General features: G+C 34.5%; 1 protein-coding gene across 9 annotated transcripts in view; it reads left to right on the forward strand.

The window, feature by feature from the left end:
• The window catches only part of KIF20B (kinesin family member 20B), a 74,899-nt gene that overhangs the window by 35,983 nt on the left and 12,962 nt on the right, over nt 1-25,954 (forward strand). For all 9 annotated transcript variants that reach the window (XM_068548179.1, XM_068548181.1, XM_068548175.1 and 6 more), the window contains 7 exons: nt 3,957-5,196; nt 5,539-5,677; nt 12,883-13,002; nt 15,276-15,336; nt 20,872-20,997; nt 21,634-21,761; nt 23,599-23,754. In XM_068548179.1, coding sequence (XP_068404280.1) covers nt 3,957-5,196; nt 5,539-5,677; nt 12,883-13,002; nt 15,276-15,336; nt 20,872-20,997; nt 21,634-21,761; nt 23,599-23,754 — 1,970 coding nt within the window. The remainder of the gene's footprint in view (nt 1-3,956; nt 5,197-5,538; nt 5,678-12,882; nt 13,003-15,275; nt 15,337-20,871; nt 20,998-21,633; nt 21,762-23,598; nt 23,755-25,954) is intronic.

Genomic DNA, 25,954 nt, shown 5'->3' on the forward strand with positions numbered 1-25,954 from the left:
CATACTGTTTTGATTACTGCAGCTTTTTAGTATAGTTGAAATTAGGAATTGTGATGCCTCCAACCTTGTTCTTTCTCAAGATTGCTTTTGCTATTAGGGGTCTTTTGTGGTTCCATGTGAATTTTTAGATTGCTGTTCTATTTCTGTGAAAAATGCCATTGGAAATTTGATAGGTATTGAATTGAATTTGTAGATTACTTTGGGTAATATGGACATTTTAACAATATTAATTCTTCTAATCCATGAACATGGAATATCTTTCCTTATTTTGTATGTCTTTTTTCATTTTCTTTCACCAGTGTTTTATAGTTTTCAGTGTATAGGTTTTTTACCTTCTTGGTTAAAGTTATTCATAAATATTTTATTCTTTTTTATGCTATTATAAATGGGGTTTTTTTCTTATTTTCTCTTTCTGATAGTTTGTTGTTAGTGTACAGTTTTTGTTTTGTATAGTGTTTCTTGTATATTGATTTTGTATCCTCCAACTTTAGTGGATTTCTGTATTCTAAAGGTTTTCTGGTGGAGTCTTTAGGATTTTCTATAATATAAAATTCTGTCATCTGTAAATGGACAGTTTTACTTCTTCCTTGCCGATCTGGATACAGTTTGTTTCTTTTTCTTGCCTGATTCTCTGGCTCAGACTTCCAGTACTAATGTTAAATAGAAATGGTGAGAGTGGACATACTTGTTTTGTTCTTGATCTTAGAGGAAGAGCTTTCAGGTTTTCATGGTTGAGGATGACATTAGCTGTGGGTTTGTCATATATGACTTTTATTATGTTGAGGTATGTTCCCTCTCCAGTCTGTTGAGAGATTTTATCATGAAGGATGTTGAATTTTGTTAAATACTCTTTCTGCATCTAGTAAAATGATCATATGATTTTTATTCTTTATTTTTATTCTTCATTTTATTAGTAGAGTATATCACATTTACTGATTTGCATATGTTGAACTATCCTTGCATCCCTGGGATAAAGCCCACTTGATCATGGTGTATGATCCTTTTAATGTGCTGTTGAATTCGATTTGCTGATATTTTGTTGAGGATGTTTCCATCTATGTTCATCAGTGATATTGACCTGTAATTTTCTTTTTTCTAGTGTCCTTGTCTAGCTTTTTTATCTGGGTAATGCTGGGAGAGAGCTGTGATTTTAATTTATCAAATGGGGTCATAAGATTAAAAATCTTGAACAGTCACTTAAGTTTTTTCTCCCACATTATATAATAACATCTGAAAGACCTTTCATAAATGCTTGTGCTTTTTCTTTATTTTTCTCACAATGTCAACTGTGATTAGCATATAGGAAGATAGAAACCTATTTGTATGTAGGATAGTAGATTTAATTTTAAAGATCTTTTTATGATCTTAAAAATGCCTTCTTAATTGAACAGATTCATTACATAGGGTAATATCATCTCTCATCTAGGATGCATGAGAGCCTGCCACAGGCAGGAGGAAAAACTTAAGGGCTTGTATGTCATTACTATGTGAGATTTGACATTTTTCTCTTATGGAACAGTTACATGTAGGGCTGCCATATAGGGGCTTAGTAATGAAACACACTGATATGTTTAGATCCCAAATGTTATTACAGGGGTGACTGTCAAGGTCTTCCAGAAATTTAGAAAAATAAATTCCTGGAGCAGTGTGCATGTACCCTCAGAGTGTTTACATATACAATACATTCCAGATTTATCAAGTCAGTATGTTTGGTATTTGTTCTCAGGAATCTACATTATAAGCTCTTTTGCCAATTCTCTAAAACTAGAGAACCACTGTTGTAAAAAAGGCACTGTAAAGAGAACAGCTTAAAATTTAAAACATAAAATTGCACTAAAGTAACCAAGTTAATATAACCGAGGCATGTTAGATTATAAATTTGCGCATATCTAGAACCAGAATAGGTTACTGATGACAAAAGTTATGTTTTTCTGATACAATGATATGTCTTAGAGATAGAAAAGGAGAACATAAGCAATGTAGCTAAATTTCAAAAATAATTCATTTAGGGGGACCTCCATGGTGGTCCAGTGGGTAAGACTCTGCAGTCCCAATGCAGGGGGCCTGGGTTCAATCCCTGGTCAGGGAACTAGATCCTGCATGCATGCTGCAACTAAGAGTCCGCGTGCTGCAACTAAGAAGCCCCGCATGCCTCAACTAAGAAGCCTGCATGCTGCAAATAAGACCTGGCGCAGCCAAAACAAATAAATAAATATTTTAAAAAATTCATTTAGGATTATTGTTCATGTATATAAAGATGCATTAGACACAGAGAGTCTGCTGTCAGGAAGTTTGGAATCTAGTAAATGAGAGTGACACGTAAACATATTATTTCAGTATAATCTAACGTGCTCAGATGCATAGGATAATATGGTGGCACACACTAAAAAGAAAACTATAAAATACACTTTTCAAAGATTCATTGGACAGTTACCAACTGAAAGTAACAGGTTTCTTAGTGAGGAGAATTTCAATCCATCTCTCCCTTATAACTGTCTTCTGCTCTTATGGATTTCATATTATATCTGGGGCCTTTAAGCATGAGGAATTCGATTCTCAACGTGCTTAGTGAGACTACCAAATAAAAATATAGGTGAAATTGACAGATAAGTGGCCAGTGGGGGAGTGAATGAAGGTCAAAGGACATGTTGAGTTGATTATATCAGTACAGTATTGTGTAGAAAATTCATAAAAATTGTATTAGAGTTGTGTATGTAAAGTTCACACATATCAACATCAAACCATGAAGTGAAATAGAACAGGAAAAATATTTAAAAACAAAAGAATCAGATTCTTATATGTTTTGAAGTAATTTTCCTAGGATATGAGACACTCATCAGATCAGTATTATATCAATGGAAATTGTATGAAGACATAAAAAGATAAATTTGTGTATCTGGAGAATTGAGAATTATGTTTCAAGAGTTAATCATGTAATCTGTGAGAAAAATGTGAACATAGTTTATACTGGACAGTTGTGTGAGATGAGTTAATTTGTCAAATATTAAGAATTAAGTTTTAGCCAATAGTGCATCTTCTTTGGACATAGTTTAATCTATACCAACTATGTTCTTGTACTTATATAACATTTACAAAATGCTTTAACATACATTACATATTAACTTATTTGGCCCTCTTAACACTATTCTGTAGTAAGTAGGGCAGGTAGAAATATCCTTATTTTAGAAATGTAGATATTAAGCCTGAAAAAGACAAACTTTTATTTATTTTTAATTAGCTGAACTCTTCTGTACAGATTTTCAGTTTCTAATAATATCTAACTATATCCCAAGCACAGTGTTCTAAGCTCATTGATTATCTTGATCTTCACGATAACTCTGAGATAGGTGGTATTATTGCTATTATTTTCCATTTTACATTTGAGGAAGCAGCTATGGGGTCAAGCAGTTTATTGACAGTTATGCAGCTAGTGAAGGGTAGGGCTACATTAGACTTGGCGTAAATTTAACCATTTTTCTCCTAATTTTACCTGTGAAAGTGTAAGGTACTCAGTTTGCAAATCACTAATTTAGTAGATCTATAGTATAATTGTACTTTAAAACTGTTCTTTAGTCTGCCTTAGGGTATAATTCCCTACCTTCTATCTCATAGTAATAACAAAGATTTGTGGTAGACAATTTAAATAACATAAAAGCTATAAAAAGAAAGTAGAAGTAACTAGTAATCCCACTCAGAAGTAGTTACCAGGATTTTCTTGCACATCCTTTGCTAACTTTTTCTGCTGTGACTTAATGGAACTACAATTTTTACATAAATTGGTGTATGCTATGTATGTTTTGCAACCTGATTTTTCTTTTTTACTCAATAGCTTATTTCTGTTTTTCATTAAAAGTGTGCTTTCATACGTTTCCTATGTTTGAATATTGGCTTATATGGTAACTTTTTGATTTATATTAAGGTTTGCTAGATTAATAATAATTTTTTTATCTTTAAAGGACCTACACATGTTAGTCCAACCATCACTGAAGACCAAAAGAAAAGTGAAGAAATGCAAGAGAGCATTTCAGAAGATGAGGAAAACATTAGAGTTTTACAAGAAAATAATGAAGAGCTGAAAACACGTTTACTCATTGTTGAGAATGAACTTAAAAATGAAAAGGAAGAAAAAGCAGAATTAAATAAACAGCTTGTTAATTTGCAGCAGGAACTCTCTTCTTCTGAAAAAAAGAGTTGTAGTTTTAGTGTAGAGGTCCAACAAATTCAGTCGAATTATGACAATGCGATTTCTGAATTACATGTGCAGAGAGGTATAAATCAAGAACAGGAGGAGAGGATCATGAAATTGTCAAAGGAGATAGAAACTGCTAGAAGAAACATCACAAATAATGTTTCACAGATAAAATTAATGCAAACAAAAATAGATGAATTGCGTACACTTGATTCAGTTTCTCAGATCTCAAACATAGATTTACTCAATCTCAGGGATCTGTCAAATGGTTCTCAAGAGGATAATTTGCCGAATACACAGTTACATCTTTTGGATAATGATTATTTGATAAGTAAGCAAGTTAAAGAAAATGGTATTCAAGAACTTGGTAGGGAAAGGTCTTTCCACTCTACTGTTGAAGCCATTTGGGAAGAATGTAAGGAGATTGTAAAGAGTTCCTCCAAAAAAAGACATCAGATCCAGGAACTGGAACAACAAATTGAAAAATTACAGGCAGAAGTAAAAGACTGTAAAGATGCAAACAATAGACTAAAAACAGAGGAGAGGGAGAATAAAAATCAAGATGATCTACTAAAAGAAAAAGAAAGTCTTATACAGCAGCTGAAGGAAGAATTGCGAGAAAAAGCTGTTGGTCTTGATGTTCAAGTACAGCATGTAGCTGAAGGAAAGAGAGCACTTTCAGAACTTACACAAGATGTTACTTGCTATAAGGTGAAAATAAAGGAACTTGAAGCAATGTTAGAAACTCAGAAAGATGAATGTAGCCATTCAGCCAAGTTAGAACAAGAAATTATGGAAAAGGAATCTATCATTTTAAAGCAAGAAAGAAATCTGAAGGAATTTCAAGCAAATCTTCAAGATTCTCTCAAAAACGCCAAAGATTTAAGTGAAAGGGAAGTCAAATTGAAAGAAGAAATCACAAAATTAACAAACAATTTGCAAGATGCAAAGCATTCACTTCAATTAAAGGAAGAAGAAAAAGAAACAAACTGGCAAGAAACAGAAAAGTAAGCTAAAAGTTATTAAAATGTTTGAAAATATGGGAAGCATTTATTGATTTTTCTGTGTAGCTTTTAAAGAATTTGGGTGGGCATATCTTAATCTGGTTAAGTATAGCATGTATGATGACTGAAGAGCTTCAATTTTGTTTATATAAACCTTTGGAACCAAATGTTATATGCAAAGATCTGTTTACAAAATCTCCTGAAATCCTCCTTGAAGGATTTCTTTGTGGTTTGGACATTCCAAATTTGTGAAAAGATCTAATTTTGTAGATTATTAGTAGCTCATGCATATGATTCTAAGTGATTAGTGATATGTCACTATAGATAAGTGATTTTTTTTTTTAGGTTGAAAGAGGAGCTATCTGCAAGCACTGCTCTTACCCAGAATCTGAAAGCAGATCTTCAGAAGAAGGAAGAAGATTATGCTGAGCTGAAAGAGAAACTGGCGGATGCCAAAAAGCAGATTGAGCAAGTACAGAAAGAGGTAGGTTATTTGAAAAGGTGTGTGGCCAATTTAAATGATAAAGATTGTTTTCCTTACATATCAAGTTTAGACACTAAGTTTAGTATTGACCAGAACATTTGTCAACTCCATAATTTTTCTTAAATGATGAGAAAAGTTATTTCACAAAAGAAAATTTAGTCAGATTAAACAAACTGAAGGATGTCTAATATTAAGAAAAATATGTGCCTTATGTAAGATTAGAACCTTTTTTTTTCTTTTAAGGGCTGCTAAGTTCAAGTCCCCCCAGAAAAGTAAATAGCAAACTTTTGTTTGCAGATAGTATTTAGGAGAGTATGTAGTGCAATTGTAACAAGTTTTTATTATAATTTGATTTAAAAATAGGAAATATAATCACATGATTCCAAATTTAAAATATATGAAAATATGTATAGTGAGGGGAAAAACTGCCTCCCAGCCATCAAGTTTCCCTCCAAGGAGTCAGATGTTACCAACTATTTTTTTTCTCTTCACTTCTCCCTTGTCCCTCTGTTTTTCCTTCCTTCTCTTCCTATAAAAAATGGAAACATCCTGTAAACACTATGTGAACCTTGGTTTTTTTCACTCAATATTTCCATCTCAGGATATAAAGAGTCTCCAAATGAGCTTTTTTTCTTTTTTATGACTCTGAACATTTATTTACCATTAATCAGCCCCGTATTGTTGGACAATTAAGGTAATTTCCAGTCTTTTGTTAATCATGCAGTGATGTCATTTTGAACATTTGCAAGTCTTCCTCTGGTATAAATTCCTAAAAGTGGAATTTATGAGTCACTGGTTTGTACATTTGTAATTTTGATATTTATTATGCTTTTTAGAGATAATGCCAGTTTACTCACCAGAACTAATGTATGAGAACAAGAGAGTATTTTTCTCTATACTCTTATCCACAAAGTAGTATTTTATCATATTTCTTTGATATTTGCTAATTTGACATGAAAATAGTGTATCTCAACTATAATTCTAACTTCCGTATCTCTAATTATGAGTGAACATTTTTTGGTTTAAAATTCATTTGTATTTTTTTTTCCTGTGGTCTGTATATTCATATTCTTTGTATTTTAGTTTGGGTTATTGTTTTTCTTTTTATTATTGCTTTGTGGGAGCTTGTTACATACTTAAGAAATTAACTTTTTTTTTTTTTTTTTAATTTAAGGGTGGCAGTGGGAATAGTCATAGATTTCTAATACAAACCAAATACAAAAATCAAACAAACATAAGAATAATGAAAATCTAAATATGAAAAGCTAATCTCTTAGGAGAAAAATAAGGAGACTGTTTTTTTTTTTTTTTTTTGCCAATGGTAATGGATATGTAAGGATATTGACAACAACATTGGAATAGCAGAGGAATTGAAAATGCTATACATTGATCAATGGGAAACTAGCTAAATTAATTATATTGCATATACACAATAAAATACCATGAAGAAAGCAAACACATATATAGTCTTTGGTTGAACCATATACCATTCTTAGTGCTCTACATTACATACACTATCTCACATAATTTCCCAACAATACTACTATCCCATTACATATGAGACAAGAAGTTAAGTAACTGCCCAAGATGACACATATATATATATATATTTTTTTTTATATATATATATTTTTTTAAATGGGAATTATTTGTTTATTTATTTATTTTATTATTTATGGCTGTGTTGGGTCTTCGCTTCTGTGCGAGGGCTTTCTCTAGTTGCGGCAAGCGGGGGCCACTCTTCATCGCGGTGCGCGGGCCTCTCACTATCGCGGCCTCTCTTGTTGCGGAGCGCAGACTCCAGACGAGCAGGCTCAGTAATTGTGGCTCACGGGCCTAGTTGCTCCGCGGCATGTGGGATCTTCCCAGACCAGGGCTCGAACCCGTGTGCCCTGCATTGGCAGGCAGATTCTCAACCACTGCGCCACCAGGGAAGCCCATATATATATTTTTTTTTCTGTGTCTTAATATTGACATTCAGTCCAGTAATCCTCCACTGTAACAGCTCCTTTACTTTGCAGTGAAAATTGATTTGTATATTTTCTGGAAATTAACTTTTTAAGGATATTAATTGTAGATATCCCCCTATCTCTCCCCCACATTGCCATTTTTCATTTTGATTATGTTCCTTTTTTTGCCTTGGAGCAACTTATTTTTCTTTTATGACTGTTGGATTTTGTATCATAATTAGACTTTTTTAAAAAGCTGAAGTAATTTTAAATATTTTTCATTACTTTGAGTTAGTTACAAAAAAATACTTAAATGTGTAATGTCTGAAGAATATTGATACAACAAATGCTTGTGGGTCTCATCCATTTTCTATGTTTCCTACCCCCACTGAGGTTACTGTAATGAATGTATTGTGTTTATCTTTTTTTAATCTTTTAAAAATATAAGTTAAATCATATTTGTTTTTTTATCTCTAAACATTATGATGTGTTCTGAGACATTTTCACATCATATTCCTGACATTTATGTATGGTTATAATTAATCACTTTCACTGCTGTGTAATACTCCATTGTGTGACTATACAATTTAGTTATCTATTCTATTGACCATTTAGATGTTTCCATTCTTTGCTCTTAGAAACAGTGATCCTATTTTATACATGCCCTTGGTACACATGTGCAAGAATTTGTATAACAAGGGGTGGAATTGTTGGGTCAGAGAATGTAAACGGGTATTTTATGGTTTTAAGTTGTATTCCTCTGATAACTAATGAAATGGAGTGTCTGTTTTTGTTTTTATTCACTATATGTCTGTTCCAGTTTTTATTCTGTGAAATCCATTTGTTCATATTTTCTTTTAATTTTGCTGTCCTTTTAAAAAAATTATTATTGTGTTGGATTTCTTTATTCTTGGTTCTGATTCTTTGTCAGTAAAATATATTGCAAATACCTTCTAGTTTACCTGTTGAAAGTCAGGGCTCCTCTTTCTATGAATGTCCTCAAAATAAAAGCCAGTCAGTGCTCTACTTATTTCTGTGGTTCTTTTTTCACTTAATTTTTTTGTTATCTCAGTATTTCCTATTTTTTTGTTAGTTCCTCAGTGCTTTCAAAAAGATTTAAAACATTTTTTTATACAGCATTTTTTTGTTGTTTTCAACAGAGGATTGGTTACTTTCTTCTAAACTACCTGACATTGAAGTCCTGGAATAATTTTTTATTTAGCATAAGAAAACTCTCACAATAGTATAGCATTAATGTAAATTAAAAATGAATGGAAAGAATGGATATGAACTTTTTGATTAAATAAATTATAATTTTCATGACTATTAGGCCTATACTGGTAAAGGAGAAGCTCCTGCTGTGGACCTGGTACCCTCTGCGTCCATCTCCTTTTTCTGTGAGCAGAGGTTCTTTTTTTTTTTTCCCTGCCAGCTTCTTAAGCACTCTGATACCTGGAAGATTTGGCCTAAGACCTATTTTATCATTTATAATGATTTGTACAGATATTTAAATTGTGTTTTCCACTGCTTTATTAGTGGTTAAGTTCCCTGATTCATGTTAGTGTATTTATTTAGCAGGATTTTGATTTAAGTACAGTGATAAGTACTAAGTTTTTATGATAATATGGGAAAATGCTTGTGTTATAATGTTAAGTAATAGAAACCGGACCCAATTTTATATATATAATAGGATTAAAATTTTGCAAACAATTTGTATAATAATATAGACTGCAAAGAAATATAAAAATATATATTTTGATTATTTTAGGTAATGGCATTCTAGGTAATTTTTTAAAAGGTCTACTTATTGCATTATTTCTTATAATGGATATGTATTCATTCATAATAAGGGAAATGTAATAAAATTTTTGATTAATGGAAGAAAAATCCAAAAAATACCACCATAGATAAAATGCAAAATATATGTTGTTTCTGATAATTATACACAGAAAGTTTCCAGGCCACGCAACAAGTATTTCAAAGTGGGCTAGATTAGAATGTAAGACAATAAAGACGACCTAAACTGTAATTAGGCATAGGAAAATGTTTAGTCAGATCAGCAAGTTAAAAATCATAATTTGGAAAAGCACTTGTCTGTCATTCAGAAGCCTGAATTGTTTGCCTTCTAGGAATGTAATTTTTGGATTGCTTGCTTTCTAGGAATGTAATTCTGGCCAGGGCAGCCTTTGTTCCTCCCCTCATTGGATATATATTACTTACCTTTGGATTTAGTGTAGATTCTGAATTTGTAAAATAAATTTCGAATGACATTTCAGTTTTAACACCTTAGGATCAAGACTAGAGTTTCTATAGGTGGTAGACAGGCTTGAAAGCTTTATAAATTCTGGGCAAATGACAGGTAAATGGATTAAATACTCCAAAATATAAACTGCAGTCCTAGCCCTATGCACCTTATTGCCTTTTGTTAGGTTCCTTTCACTTAGCTAAGTAGTCCAGAGGGAACTTTGGATTTACATTCCTATTATCAGTCCACATGTTGTTCATAGTATCCTCAACAAAACAAATAAGGAAATAACCATTAGGCTGTATTTAAGCCTTCATGCATTTTCCTCATTTCTATCAAATGTAATGTATGAGCAAGGCCTGTGCAGTTTGATTTTGAATTACTGATTGTGAGATCTGCTCTACCTCTCTTGACTTTACTACAGGATAGGCTAGAACACCATTCCTTTGTCTTTTCTGATCTATTTAAAAAAAATTTTTTTTTTTTTTTTTTGGCTGCGTTGGGTCTTCATTGCTGCGCACGGGTTTCTCTCTAGTTGTGGTGAGCGGGGGCTACTGTTTGTTGTGGTGCGTGGGCTTCTCATTGCAGTGGCTTCTCTTGTTGCAGAGCTCCGGCTCTACGCGCATGGGCTTCAGTAGTTGTAGCATGCGAGCTCAGTAGTTGTGGCTCACGGGCTCTAGAGCGCAGGCTCAGTAGTTGTGGCACACAGGCTTAGTTGTTCTGCAGCATGTGGGATCTTCCCGGACCAGGGATCGAACCCGTGTCCCCTGCATTGGCAGGCTTATTCTTAACCACTGCACCACCAGGGAAGTCCTCTTAAAATGTTTTTTGTTTTAGATTGTTGTAATGCAGGTTGTTTATTTCTGTTAAGTGATATCCTGGCTGAAGATTCTTGGAGTATAGAAACTTCCTGGTTTAAGATACTATTTCTGAACACCATGATGATCAGTAAGCATTATCAAACATGGTATAATTGACTTGTGTTCATATGGAGCTAGTTACTTGGTTCTTTAAAAATGACTTCTTTTTCCAATTAAAAACTTTTCATTATAATACATTATTAGGAAATTTTTTAAAAAATTAATTTATTTATTTTTGGCTGCGTTGGGTCTTCCTTGCTGCGTGCAGGCTTTCTTTAGTTGCGGCGAGCGGGGGCTACTCTTTGTTGCGGCGCACGGGCTTCTCATTGCGGTGGCTTCTCTTGTTGTGGAGCACGGGCTCTAGGCACGCGGGCTTCAGGAGCTGTGGCTCACGGGCTCAGGAGTCATGGCCCGTGGGCTGTAGAGGGCAAAGTGGCGCACAGGCTTAGTTGTTCCGCGGCATGTGGGATCTTCCCGGACCAGGGCTCGAACCCTTGTCCCCTGCATTGGCAGGCGGATTCTTAACCACTGCACCATCAGGGAAGCCCAGGAAATATTTTTTAAGAAATGAAGGTAAAAGTGAAAGCCCTCTCCCCAGTCTCATTTCTCTCTTCTTAAATATGACCACCCTTGACAGTCAGTCCTTCTGTGTTCTTTTAGATCTTTTTATATGCATTTTACATAATAAATATATGTAAATAGTGCTTGTATGGTTTTATTTTTATAAATGGGATCAACTATATATAAATAATTGCTTTAAAAATATAATTTTAAGATTTTTTTATAGCAGAATTTAGGAGGTATCTCTTTTTAACTAATGTTTTATTGTATAGATGACTATTTAACATTCCTCTAAGGGTGGGTATTAATAGTGTTTTCTGTTTTTCAAAATAAACAATGTATGATGTCAATTCTAATAATAATAGGAGCTTAGTCTGGATTGGTTGTTCTGAGTTTACGTGTATCATCTCATTTAATTTTCACACAAATATTAGGGATAGGCATTTTTTTAACTTCCATTTTATGACTAAGGAAGTAGGCATTGAGAGAGAACTTGTCCAAGTTCACTTGGCCAGTAAATGTTAGAGCCAGGATGGAAACTGAAGCAGTCCTTATGTGCATCTTGGTGCAACACGTAGTTTCTGTATATTATTGGCAGACAGTTTATATCTGTAAAATTGATGAAGATGGTGTTTATTACTGGAAGTCCCATATTTTTGAACAAAATAAGCCAATAAAAATAAATATTATTAATGTATGATTATAAAAGGAATATATATTTATTGTAGTAAATTTGGAACATACAGAAAGCCTAAAAAGAAGTGTAAAAATCACCTGAAACCAAACCCCTCAGAACTACTATTATTTTATTATTATTTATTTTTATTATTATAAAAAGCATGGAGATACCATGCTTTTTATGAAGGGGAACTTTGTTCAATTAACTTCCTTCAGTTTTTGAGATCTCTAGGATTGGTATCATGGAAATTGGCGTAAAGGTGTACGTAGATTACCTGCTATCTCTCCTCCCTTCCCCTTCCCTTTCCCCTCCTCTCTCCTCCTCTCCTCTAAGATTTGCATAGTAATTCATAGTGCTTTTTGATTTCTTTAATAGGTTTATAGAATTAAATTACCAGTAATACCAAAAGTCAATTGACCTTCACTTGCATGGGTACCTTTTGATCTTGTAATTGTTCCATTTTCGTTCTCTATGTGCCATTATTAGCTTTTGAAGTATTTCTTATATTACTGGATCACATTACTTAATAGATCTTGGAAATCTGAGCCAGTGTTTTCCCCCAAGAGTATCTCTATTGATTTTTCCATGATAATGATTTTGCTGTTGCATGCAAGGGTCTATGTTTCTTTTTTGAGAGCACTTACAGGGTTTGAGAGTCTTAAAATACTGTAAAAAGAAAATGACCTCTTCATATGTATCTCCCTTGGAGTATCAAGAAATTTTCTGATAATCTGAAGCCATATCATATCAAGAAATTTTCTGATAATCTGAAGCCATATCGTGTATGTTGGAATCTGTAATTTTTCTAATGTGCTTTAAAGGACATGAATCTTTGAACGAGTGACCATGAATCTTAAACAAAAAGCAATTAGTATTTCTAGAAATATTTAATCTGATTTATTACATTGTAGGTATCTGTAATGCGTGATGAGGAGAAATTGTTGAGGATTAAAATTAATGAACTGGAGAAAAAGAAAAACCAGTGTTCTCAGGAACTAGATATGAAACAGCGAACCATTCAGCAACTTAAGGTAACAGTTTTGTTTTTAAAGGTGATTTTAGTAGATTCTGTTGGTATATTTTAGTGTTTAATTAAATGTATCAGTTCTTTTTTGTTTTTTTAAAGTAAGAAATGGATAGTTTTATTTGAGCCAATCTGAGGATTGTAACCTGGGAGACAGTCTTTCAGAAAGCTCTTAAGACTGTTCTACCCATTAGAGGTCAAAGCAGGGTTTACATACCTTTTGCGACAAAGGGTTATACATCAAATGGTATATTGTTGACAGTTTACGCAATCCAGATCTGCAGTACAAAGGGAGTAGTGGGTAGTCATGGCCCCTTTCACCATAAGAAGGAAGGTTATCTCCTAAGGCGGTATCTTGCTGGCACCAGGAGAAAATAGCTCTTTACAATCCAGCCCGCATTCCTGTGTCTTCTAAGGAAGGGTTAATGCAGATGCATAATGCACACTAAAGTGGGGTAGGGGGTGGGCACAGAGAGAACTTTATATTTGAAAAAAAAAATTTTTTTTTTCCTTATCCTGCCTTAAAAATGTTTTGTTTTATCACAACTCAGTGAGAACTGTCAGGTGGTAAACCCAGCCCAGTTGTCTGGTCAGGGTGCACAGCACTGCTGGGGTTGCAGCGGAGGTGCGTTTGCATTTGCGGTCCGGGAAGGGCCCTGCAGCCCCAGCTCTGCCGGGGTCAGGGTTAGCTGGGGACCCCTGCCTGCAGTGCCCGAGGTCGAGGCCCCCCCCCGCCACCCACCCTGGATTTCGGTGTCCTGGGCACCGTCTGGACAGCAGGTAGCTGCAAAGTGTGGGCTGCGGCTCCCAAGCACCGCACCCTGTCCTCGGTGGAGCCGACTCCACAAACCCCTGCTTCTGGGTCTCGGACCAACCGTCTCTCCATCTGCCGCTGCAACAGGACGTCCCAAGGTTTAGGGAGATTTCCAGTCCTCGGGAGCAGGGTTTCTGGGGGGACTGTCTCCTAGTCTGCCTGCATGTTCCCCTACACCCACAGAACAAGAGTCATGATGTTTTCAGGAGACTTTTTGGAAGCCTTTAGGAAAAAAAGCTGTTAAAAAAATCCTAGGGACTTAAGGGTCCAGTAAGATCCCACATGCTGCGGAGCAGCAGAGCCCGTGCTCCACAACAGGAGAAGCCACCGCAATGAGAAGCCCGCGCACCGCAAGGAAGAGTGGCCCCCGCTCGCTGCAACTAGAGAAAGCCCACGCAGCAACAAAGACCTAATGCAGCCAAAAATAAATAAATTTATTAATTTAAAAAAAAATCCTACTTTCAGGAAGACAATTATTTCACGATTCCAACACCTTAGGGGACTTTGGGGAACAGCTATGAGTACTTGGTGATAACAGATGATTTCAGTGTCAACCCAAAGGTATGGTGAGGTTTCAAACCAGATTGAAAACCTGTTACAGTGCACCCCTGTGTAGCCAGACACCATCTGTTGACAGGTTCTCTCCATCACTGTTCGAGCACCTCTGGTTCTCTGTCTGTTTCTGTCCCCTTCCTTCCACCTCCGTCGCTCTCCGTCTGTTTCCCTCCCCGTCCGTCCACCTCCTTCGTTCTCCATCTCTCTCCGTCCACGTCCGTAGTTCTCCGTCGTCTTCCTCCCTCATTCTTTGTCTCTTCACCATCTTTCCATCTCCAGCTGATTTCATAATAGTATTCAGAGATTTCCAGGTTCTGTAATGATTATTCTAAAACTTATAAAATGAGAAGATATTGCTGAGGTTAGATGAGAGAAGGAGTGAAGGTTGGATTACCTGGCAGGTTAAAACTAGAACTGAAGGATTTTCAGTGCCCAGAAATTAACCTTGCGTCCTTTTCAAACCTCCCAGCTACTTTTTACGTATAGGGCATGTGGGGACCCTATTTTTTCTGCATTTTGAGTTTACTGTTAAGGAATTTATTTATGGTTTTCTTTGTTCCTCCCACATTAAATACATAGTAAACTTTCATTTCTCTCTCTTTATGCTTTTTGTGTTGTGTAAGAGAACATACATGCTAGCTTGAAATGTTGAGTGAAGAAAATGATTTGGCATTTTTGGGGTACATTAAAAGTTTAAAGTTTGGGGGTTTTGTTTTGTTTTTTCTTATTACCACTCTCACCCTGCCCTTTTCTCTGAGGTGAAACAAACTTGGGAGCTTGAGACTATTAGTCAGCCTTGTAGGAGACAGATTTCAAACTTAATATTAAGCCCTGTTTTCAAGTCCCACTATTAAATAATGGGGTATAGTTAAGTTACATGTGCATTTAATTTATATTCTTTCATTTTGCAGGAGCAGTTAAGTAATCAGAAAGTGGAAGAAGCTATACAGCAGTATGAGAGAGTGTGCAAAGGTCAGAAACAAACCTCTACTTCCAGTACTAAAATGACTGCAAAATAAGTAGTTAGAATAACAATTGGTTTAATATTTTCCTTTGAAAATTGTCAAGTTAAATAAGGGCAACATAAGATGTAACTTTATTAAAAGAGAAAAGCATTGATTCTAAAGGGTCACTTACCACCATAAAGTTTATCCTTGGAGAAGTAAAACATTAAGAAATATTCAGTCAAAGCAACATTGATTTCTAGGTAATGGCCAGTATTTTGTGAAAAATAAAATTAAAGTTATATAGGTCACAACGAATGGAATGGATTTCTAGTCAAAATAATATAAATGTTATACTTCAAATAAAGTATCTTTAAAATTAAAAAATATTTTTAAAATGTTTTTAAAAACTATTTAATACTTTAGATTCAAATTGTATGTGCTAAATTTTTTTTCTCAATTTGGATTGATTTTTTTTATTTGAAATATTACAAAATTATCTTTGTAGATGATATATACATATTTCTGTTCATAAAATTATGCAGATTCCTCTCCTTCCCATCAGTCGCCCCTTAACTTCTTAGTTGTGTGAGTAATAGAGCTGGGATTTGAACCCATGTCTGTTTCAGTCTTAAGTTCCAGACTGTCTTCACTAATTCATGCCATTTGTACTTGGCCAACTAAAGAGCAGGTGTAAGACAACAAGATTATTACTTATTTAGATGACTTGGACTTTTGTGGGGTTCGCTTGGATCAGTAACTTGGATGTGAAAATATATCTCTGCACGCAGTCCTATTTTCTCCTGCCTTTTTAGGCCACTGTCCTCTAACATCTCCTATTTCCGTAATCTTTTTGGAGCTTCCCTTTACTTTGGCTCCTTTGTCATTGTTGGTAGATGTGAATAGGTATTCTGAAAAGCATTCTTTGGACCAGGATATAGTTTTTATCATACTTTAATTTTTTCTTTCTTTGCCAGATATTGAAACGTGTGGCATAGGCCCATTCTGAGTACTTTTAATCTTCCATCTTCTCCATGCTCTTTAAACTTTCTCCCAGATCACTTGTAACCTACAAATTTTCAAATCTTTTAGCTTTTTGCAATCTTTCCTTTATTTTTTAATTACTTTGAATTATTGTCTACTCACTTTCTTTCATTTTCATTTTTTAAATAGTATTTATTGTGTATGAGCATATTTTTTCTAAATATAAAGGTAAGGCGTAGCTTGCCCCCTTTTGAAACTCTTACCTCGGCTTTTGTGGTCTATTCTTCGGGTTACTGCCTTTCTCTCAGAATGAGCCTCAGCCACTTTGACAGATTTCCTGATTAAGCCATCATCTTTTCTTTTCTTTTTCTTTTCTCTCTTGAGAGTTCATTCACTCTTGTGATTTTAACTATGTATGAGACATTCCCTGACAAACAAAAAAGTACATTTTTAGCTCTTGAGGCTTTCCCTGGCTTCTACATTTCTATTTAAATACTGAATGCCATTCACTTAGCTATCTTATTAATTTTTTAAAATGGAGATATACATACCATAAAATTTACCATTTAAAAGTGTACAGTATGGTGGATTTTAGTAAATTCACAAGCTCGTACAACCACTACCACTATCTAATTCCAGGACATTTTCATCACCCTAGAAAGAAACCCTATACCCATTAGCAGTCACTCCCCATTCACACTTCTGGGATAACTCCAATCTCTGCCTCTGTCTTAACATGGACATCTTCCCTTTGAATGTGTCTGTATCTTCACCCTATCTGTCTCTGTCCAAATTTCCCTCTTCTTATAAGGACACCAGTCTTATTGGATTTAGGGCCTACTCTAATCCAGTATGACCTTATTCTTAACTTGATTACATCTGCAAAGCCTCTGTTTCCAAGTAAGGTCATATTCACAGGGAGTAACAATCAACATATCTTCTAATCTACTCTCCAGTAATATGACCCCTTTTATTAACAAAAATTTTTTTGGTGATTTCAGACATTAGTTTTTGTTACAGATATTAACATGAATATATTTGTGTAAAAGTCTTTGGGCACACATGTAAATATATTTGTATGGGAAATTCCTAGCAGTGTAATTGTTGGCCCAAATGTTTTATTTAAAATTTTGATGAATTTTGCTAAACTGCTCCCCAAAGTCATTATACCAGTTTATATTTTCAATAATAGTGTATAGAGTGCCCATTTCCCCACATTTTTGCCAGTATTAGGTGTTATCACACTTTAAACTTATAGCCAGTGTGATAAGTGAAACAAGGTATCACATAGTCTCAATCTTTTGTACTTATGTACATCTGGTATACTGGTATTCTGAAATAAATTTGAACTATCACTGAGTATTTTTTTGTTTGTTTTTGGCCACGCTGAGCGGCTTGCGGGATCTTAGTTCCCCAACCAGGGATCGAACCTGGGGCCCTGGCAGTGAGAGTGCCGTGTCCTAACCACTGGACCGCCAGGGAATTCCCAGTCACTGAGTATTTCTAATCCAGGGTTTTACATGACATTTGTGTGTCATTTCTTTATATAGCTTTCAATGATCCTCTCCCCTGAATGTTAAACACTTGATTGCTTGTTCATTTGCCAGGCATTTGTTTAGCTATGATAGTTCATAGATATCTTTAGATAGCTTTGATGAGATATCTCATTCCTGTCTTTATGTTGCTTTATTTTCTGTTTTATTTGTTGCATATTTCTGGATTCTTTCCTGAGATAAAATGTAAGTTATTGGAGGCAGTGACTGATACAATAATGCTCTTGTTTCTTTTACTGTTCCTACCTTTTAAATAATAGGTGGATAGCCATTAGCGAAGTTAACATTGGTGTCCTGGGGCTTTACTGATTGCTATCTAGATACTTAAACTCCTTCTTTTGAACCCTCTAATTTAGAGCAAAAGATAGGGTGTAAAAGGAACAGATTCTTTGAATAAAATTATAATTAATTGTATAATCTGAATATATTTGCAAATCATGCTTTTTGAAAGAAAAAGTTTTAGATAGAATACCAGTACTCCTGTAATCCTAAAGAGGAATTCTGTTTCATTAGCTCTCCTGGCAGCTTACATCAATGAACAGAAATACTGAAAATTACTCATTAAAATTTTTTCTCATTGTTTTGTTTTAGGCTTACTTTATATTAAGCATTTTTAAGGGAGCCATTTTTTGATATTTGTGTCATTTTTTTGGTCACTTTTAGTGCCCTGAGTTTGAGCTATGCATTTGTAGATTCATCACCTCTGACATTCATAGCAGTCTTGGTAAGAGGTGTCAGAAGTGAGCCCTGCTACTATGTGTCTATCACCAGAGACGATAAGCCAATTGTTCCTCCTTATCTCTTTCTATCAGGCAGGATTAGAATAGACTTGTGTATAAACCATTATTGTAGTCATTTTTTCAGGGGCCGGAAACAGTTTTGGTAAGGTTATAATAGTACAGTTATTCCTAATGAGCTGGTTTTAAAAACACTAGGAGTAAATATTTGGCTTTGAAAATTTTTCTAGAAAAAATAATTACTTGAGATTTAAAAATTAAACTTGGGATTGAGAATGTATTGTTTTTAGGAGGTAAAAGTTTTAGTTTTGGTTTGAGAATATTAACACTAAAAATAAGTGTTTTGACAAATAATGTTTTCTCTAAATCCCAAGATCTGTGTTATTAGTATGGGCATACCTCAGAGATGTTTCATATTCGGTTCCAGACCACCACAATAAAGTGCAGATCATAGTGAAGCAAGTCGCACAATTTTTTTTTTGGTTTTCCAGTGCATATAAAAGTTATGCTCACACTATATTGTGGTCTGTTAAGTGTGCAATAGTATTATGTCTAAAAAAACAGTGCTCATACCTAATAAAAAAATACTTTATTGCTAAAAAATGCTAACCATCAGCTGAGCCTTCAGGGAGTTGTAATCTTTTTACTGGTGGAGGCAGGGCCTGGCCTCGATGCTGAAGGCTGCTGACTGATCAGGGCCGTGGGAGCTGAAGGTTGGGGTGGCTGCTGCAGTTTCTTAAAGTAAGACAATGAGATTTGCCGCATCAGTTGACTCTTCCTTTCATGAACAATTTCTCTGTAGCATGCACTGCTGTTTGATAGCATTTTACCCACAGTAGAATTTCTTTCAAAATTGGAGTCAGGCCTCTCAGACTCTGCCACTGCTTTATCAACTCAGTTTATGCTATATTCTGAATCCTTTGTTGTCATTTCAACAGTCTTCACCAGGATTCCGTCTCAAGAAACCACTTTCCTTGTTCATCCATAAGAAGCAACTCGTCATCTGTTCAGGTTTTATCATGAAATTGCAGCAGTTCAGTCACATCTTCTGGATAACTTGCTGCAGCTTCTACATTAGCACTTGGCTGCTTCACCTTGCACTTTTATGTCTTGAAGACAGCTTCTTTCCTTAAACCTCATGAACTAACCTCTGCTAGCTTGAAACTTTTCTTCTGCAGCTTCCTTACCTCTCTCAGCCTTCGTAGAATTGGAGAGAATTAGAGCCTTGCTCTAGATTAGGCTGTGGCTTAAGGGGATGTTGTGGTTGGTTTTGATCTTCTATCCAGGCCACTGAAACTTTCTCCATATCAGCAATAAGTCTGTTTTGCTTTCTTATCATTTGAGTATTCACTAGAGTAGCACTTTAAAGTCTCTTCAGGAACTTTACTTTGCATTCACAACTTGGCTGTTTGGTGCAAGAGGGCTAGCTTTTGCCCAGTCACGGCTTTTGACATGCCTTCCTTACTAAATTTAGCTTAATCCTTTCACTTCTAGCTTTTGATTTAAAGTGAGAGACGTGTGACTCTTCCTTTCACTTGAACGCTTAGAGTTCACTGTAGTGTTACTGATTAGACTAATTTCAATATTGTTGTGTCTCAGGGAACAGGGAGGCCCGAGGAGAGGGAGAGATGGGGCACAGCTGGTCATTGGAGCAGTCACAGCACACACAGTGTTTATGGATTAAGCTTGCTGTCTTACATGGGTGTAGTTCATAGTGTCCCAAAACAATCACAGGAGTAACGTAAAGATCAGTGATCATAGATCACTGTAACAAATACAACAATAATGAAACAGTTTGAATTATTGCAAGAATTACTAAAATGTGATACAGAGGCAGGAAGTGAGCAAATGCCGTTAGAAAATGGCACTGATAGACTTGCTTAATGCAGGGTTGCCACAAACCTTCAATTTGTAAAAAACACAGTATATGTGAAGCACAATTAAGCGAAGTGCAGTAAAATAATAGTTTTTATTATTTTTATTAATAGTTTAATTATATTGAAAATTGTTAGTTTTATCTGAAAAGATTCCTTTTCCATCCATTTATTCTTGCATTCATCCAAGCATCCATCTGTACATCAGTTATTTATTTGATCCTTCATATATGCCAGTACTGTTCTAGACATTGAAAATATAGCAGTGAACAGGACAAAGTTTCTGTCTATGTGGAACTCATATTCTATTATAGTTAATAAAAGTGTATTTTAATTTTAGAAGAACTCAAAAGAAAAATTGGATATCTAGATGTAGATGTTAGTAATTTCTAAAATGTTCTTTCCAAATTTTTAGATCTAAGCGTTAAAGAGAAAATAATTGAAGACATGCGAATGACCCTAGAAGAACAAGAACAAACTCAAGTAGAACAAGATCAAGTGCTTGAGGCTAAATTAAAGGAAACTGAAAGACTGGCCACAGGTGAAACAAGATTGCTTAAATATCTCAAAGCATACTCTTTCATTTTCTTTATTTTCCTAGATTTCTTTCCTTTTTAAACATAGTTTAGTGTTTATAATAATTCATAATGAAAAAGTATTTGGTGTGTTTTTGGAACATCCTGTCACTTGTCATTTTTCATTATGATGAAAATTGTTGTACCTAAGTCAGAGAAGGAATAAGGACACTTTCATAATAACTGGACGATAGCTTGCAGTGTTCCCCAGATGTTAAGAATAAACTTTCAACTGAGTGTCACCTCTGTATAGCAACTGGTATCATCTTATATGTTTATCTCAATAAATACTCTGACTCTATCCTTCAGAATATCATCAGTGGGTTGTTTTTGTTTTTAATTTTTGAGAACATGAAGTTTCCTATATATTGGCATGCATTTATACTGTATACTCAGAACACTATTCAGTGGGTTATTGAGACGTTTTTGTAGTTCTTCTCTAAGAATTTGGTAAGCTCTTAGAATGGTCTCGGTTCTATCTTGGTCTGTGTACTTCTGCTTCTGGGCTCTGCTGATTCTTGTCTGTATCCCATGCCACATATAGCTCTATGTGGTATAACTTTTGCATGTACTTTAAAAATAATTTTATGTTTTCAAATCAGAATTGGAAAAATGGAAGGAAAAATGCAAAGATTTGGAAACCAAAAGCAATCAAAGGTCAAATAAAGAACTTGAGGATGACACAGATATACTTAATATAAAGCTTAGTAAGCTTCAAGATGAGTTACAGGTATGATTTTTTAATCTATATATGTAATTGTATCTTTATATATATTCATTATATTTCTCATAAAAGGATAATTTGGTAAATATTTTATAATTAATTTAGATATGGATGAACCAATAGCTGGGAAATGTTAATATATAATTTTTCAGTATACACTCAAGTGACACAGGGAAGAAATTCCCAAGATACAAGCTAAGGAAGTGCCAATGAAAATGCAGTGGTTGGGTCTTCAGTTTTACATATTTAATTTTTAAATCATCACTTCTTATGTCTTTGTACCTATTTTTCTATGCTTTAAACTTCTAACTCATCAAATACTGCTGTGGAGAAGATGACTCTTTGGAAAATTATTTTGACTATTGTAAATTTAATTATTAAGCTGGAAAAGAATAGAGTTGAATGAACACTGGAATACATTTGAAACTATACTACTACAGAGAAGATATTCTGTTATGTGTTTATATGTTTTTCCATGTTTAGCTTTCACGTACTATGTATAGAATACAGCATATGGGGGAAATATTTTTTTAATGGGACTTAAAAATACTACGTAAAATTTTGTGCATTTTATTTATTAGAAGTTGCAATCCAACTGTAGTTTTGGGATTGAAGAAAACTTAACAGTGATTTTGAAAAGACTGCATCTAAATTATTTTCTTAAATTCAGGCTGTATATAATCAGATACTGAACAAATACAAAAGAAATCAGTTACTTTCTTTTGTAACTATTAATTATATACTTTAGAATTTACCCTTTCCACTCCATTAATTATGAAAAAAATAACATTAATTACATTGAGAATGTTCATATTAAGGAATACCGGTATGTTCTACATTGTTCTAAAATAATGTGATCACATATCTTAGATAGTAAACGGGATTTTTAAATACATAGCTTTTAATGTGATATTACTGTTTTTGTTTCAAATGAAGTTTTACTTGAATTTTTTTTTTTTTTTTAGAATTAGCTTTTTAAAATTTTACTTATTTATTTATTTATTTTTGGCTGTGTTGGGTCTTCGTTTCTGTGCAAGGGCTTCCTCTAGTTGCAGCAAGCGGGGGCCACTCTTCATCGCGGTGTGCGGGCCTCTCACTATCGCGGCCTCTCTTGTTGCGGAGCACAAGCTCCAGACGCGCAGGCTCAGTAGCTGTGGCTCACGGGCCTAGTTGCTCGGCTGCGTGTGGGATCTTCCCAGACCAGGGCTCGAACCCATGTCCCCTGCATTGGCAGGCAGATTCTCAACCACTGTGCCACCAGGGAAGCCCTACTTGAATTTTGAATGTATAAATTAGACATTTTTGAACCCAAAGGATCTATGGAAACCTCTTTGAAATTTACTGATCAACTCTATATTCTGTCCAGCTGTTCCCAATGTTCCTTAAACTAATAAACGTTTGCCCTGTTGCACAAGTTATTCTTTATTTGGCATCCTGTATACCCAGGAAAATTTTATTTTTGGAACCATACAATTAGAAATGACTACCATAAATCAATTTTTTTTTTAAATCTGGCATTTAAGAAGGCTTGGTTCTCTGTAACTCTTTGAGAAATTTCAATTGTGTCTTCTTAAGCTCACTGTTGATGGAAAGTCTTCAAATGCACTTTATAGCAAAATAAAGTTTATAAACGAAATAACTATTTAGGAAAGCAAACCAACAATGTTCTTTTGATAATCTGAAATAAACTCAAATCTTGTCATTATTTAAAGAAAAACACTTGTTTTTAACTTTTTGAAGAGGTGAAATGAAAAGTGCTGGATTACATGGAAATGTTATAAATACAGATTTATTAACTGCTTTTGAAGCATATGATAGTTACTTATGCTATTTATACATATAGGAATCTGAACAGAAATATAAAGCTGATAGAAAAAAATGGTTAGAAGAAAACATGATGCTTCTCACTCAAGCAAAAGAAGCTGAGAATCTACGAAACAAAGAGATGAAAAAATATGCTGAAGACAGAGAGCATTGTTTGAAGCAACAAAATGAAATGGTTGGTAACAATTATACTTTCTCTTCTATGTATTTCGCCTGCTTTCTTTGGTTTCTTAAATTTTTCCCTGGGATTCTTATATTCTTATCAGTATCTACATGGTTGTGTGGTTTTGTTTTTTGTTTCTTTTTTTTCAAAGGCAGTTTGTCTGTTTGTAAGATGACTTTTCTAGCCCATTTTATCTTGAAGTTCTTATTGTTGGGAAAATAATTATATCTCAGTATTTAGATTCAGAACTTAAAAATCTCTTCTTTTGACTGCCACAGGGTTATCCCTACTGTATTGTAAAACATTTACATTTTGAACTGTAGATTCTACTAACATGGTGTTTATATTTTACCTCATAAGCTGATTTTATCAGGTCTTTTTTTTTAAGTCAACTCAATAGTTTCTAGAAGACTATAGGTAGAAATAACTTCCAGTTTTACATTGACTGGCTCTAGTTCTTAAGTGATTCTATCTTAGCTTGTCTTTTTTCCTCCTATTTAAATCGACAACTTAGTCTGTTTGACAATCAGAAAAAAGAAGTTTAAAGTCATCATTGATCCTAGGAAAGCTGTTGAGTAATACATTAACATTACTTTTAAATGAAAAACTAGTTCTCTATTTACGGTAATAGTAACGTGGCAGTATCACGTTGTCATCTATTGGCAATTTCCTTTGTTAATGACAGAATTTTACTTATACCAGCTAAACTTTCCTGTACAAACAGGAATGTTAATTTTCAATAAGTTATGGATGATTTTTTTCCAATGATTTTAAAAAATTTTTTACCTTTTTATTTTGAAATCATTTTATTTCCAGAAAAGTTGCAAAACTAGTACAGAGAATTTCACCCAACTTCTGATGTTAGATCTTACCTAACAACAGTACAATGATCAAAACCAACAAATCAATATTATTGTAGTACTGTTAGCTGACTTATGGACCTTACTAGAATTTCACCAGCTTTCCCACTGTTTTTTCTGGATATAGGATCTAATCTAGGATACTACGTTCCATTTAGTTGTTGTGTTTCCTTAGAGTCTTGACTCTCTCTGTCATGTGACAAGTTATGTGAGACTAGTACTTGTCATTACTACAGCAATGAGATGGCAATATATTTCACTTCATGTGAGAACTCCACATGACTGGAGGTATCTTCAGGAAGTGTTGGGTTGAGCAAGATTGTAATGCTGCATTTATCTTAACAGGAAATGTTGGTGCTGGTTCTGTTTCTGTCCATAGCCCATCCGACCTTCCTGGACAGTAATAAGAGGCAAGAAGTGAAATCAAAGCTGTTGGCTGTCATAGTCACTCTACCTCCAACCCAGGAATGGGCCTACTTTCTTTTCCTAATCAGTAGTCCCTCTAGCAGCAATGCCAGCAAGTAAACCTCCTTTGAGTTTTTAGTCGTAGAGAAAGCTAGCTTTCTCCTTTCTCCCATATATTTCTTTACAATCATACCTAGGATATGTGTCTATGATATTTAAGAAATAAATTGTTGATTTTTTTAAAAGCTTTTTAAATTGTAACATACATAACACAGTAAGTAAACAAAACAAACGTATAGTTCAATGAATTATTATTATAAAGCCAGCCCCCACTTAACTACCACCGAGTTTAAGAAATAGAACCCTCTTCTGAATGGTAATAACTGTTCTATCTTTTAATGTTAAACTTTAGTTCTGCTCATTTATGAATTTTATATAAATGAAAACATATAAATATATAGAATGCATTTTTTGTGTCTGGCTTCTTTCACTCAGTATCATGTTTGTGAGGATCATCTATATTGTTGCAGGTAGCTGGAGTTAGTCTATTTTCATTGCTGAATATTTCAGTGTATAAGTATACCTCAGTCTATTCAATTTAAAGTTGAATGTATGTGAATTGTTTCCTGTTTTGGGCTGTTAATGCGTAAGATCTCCTGTTAACATTTTTATGTATTTCTCTTAGTGCACATGTGCATGCATTTCTATTGCCTATATAGCCAAGAATAGAATTGCTAGTTGATAGGGTAAACATATGTGGAACTCTAGTAGAATGCCAGACTGATTTTCAAAATAGTTGTATCCATTTATACTCCAGCTAGTATTGTTGGATGTTTAGTTTATTGGCTCTGCCAATCCAAGTCCCCTTGCTTATCTTCTATTGGACTATCTTTTTTTTTTTTTTATAGGAGTTCCTTATACTTTCTGGATAGGAGTGTGTTGCAGCT

The sequence above is a fragment of the Eschrichtius robustus genome, chromosome 7 (genome assembly GCF_028021215.1).
Source record: "Eschrichtius robustus isolate mEscRob2 chromosome 7, mEscRob2.pri, whole genome shotgun sequence".
NCBI lineage: Eukaryota > Metazoa > Chordata > Mammalia > Artiodactyla > Eschrichtiidae > Eschrichtius > Eschrichtius robustus.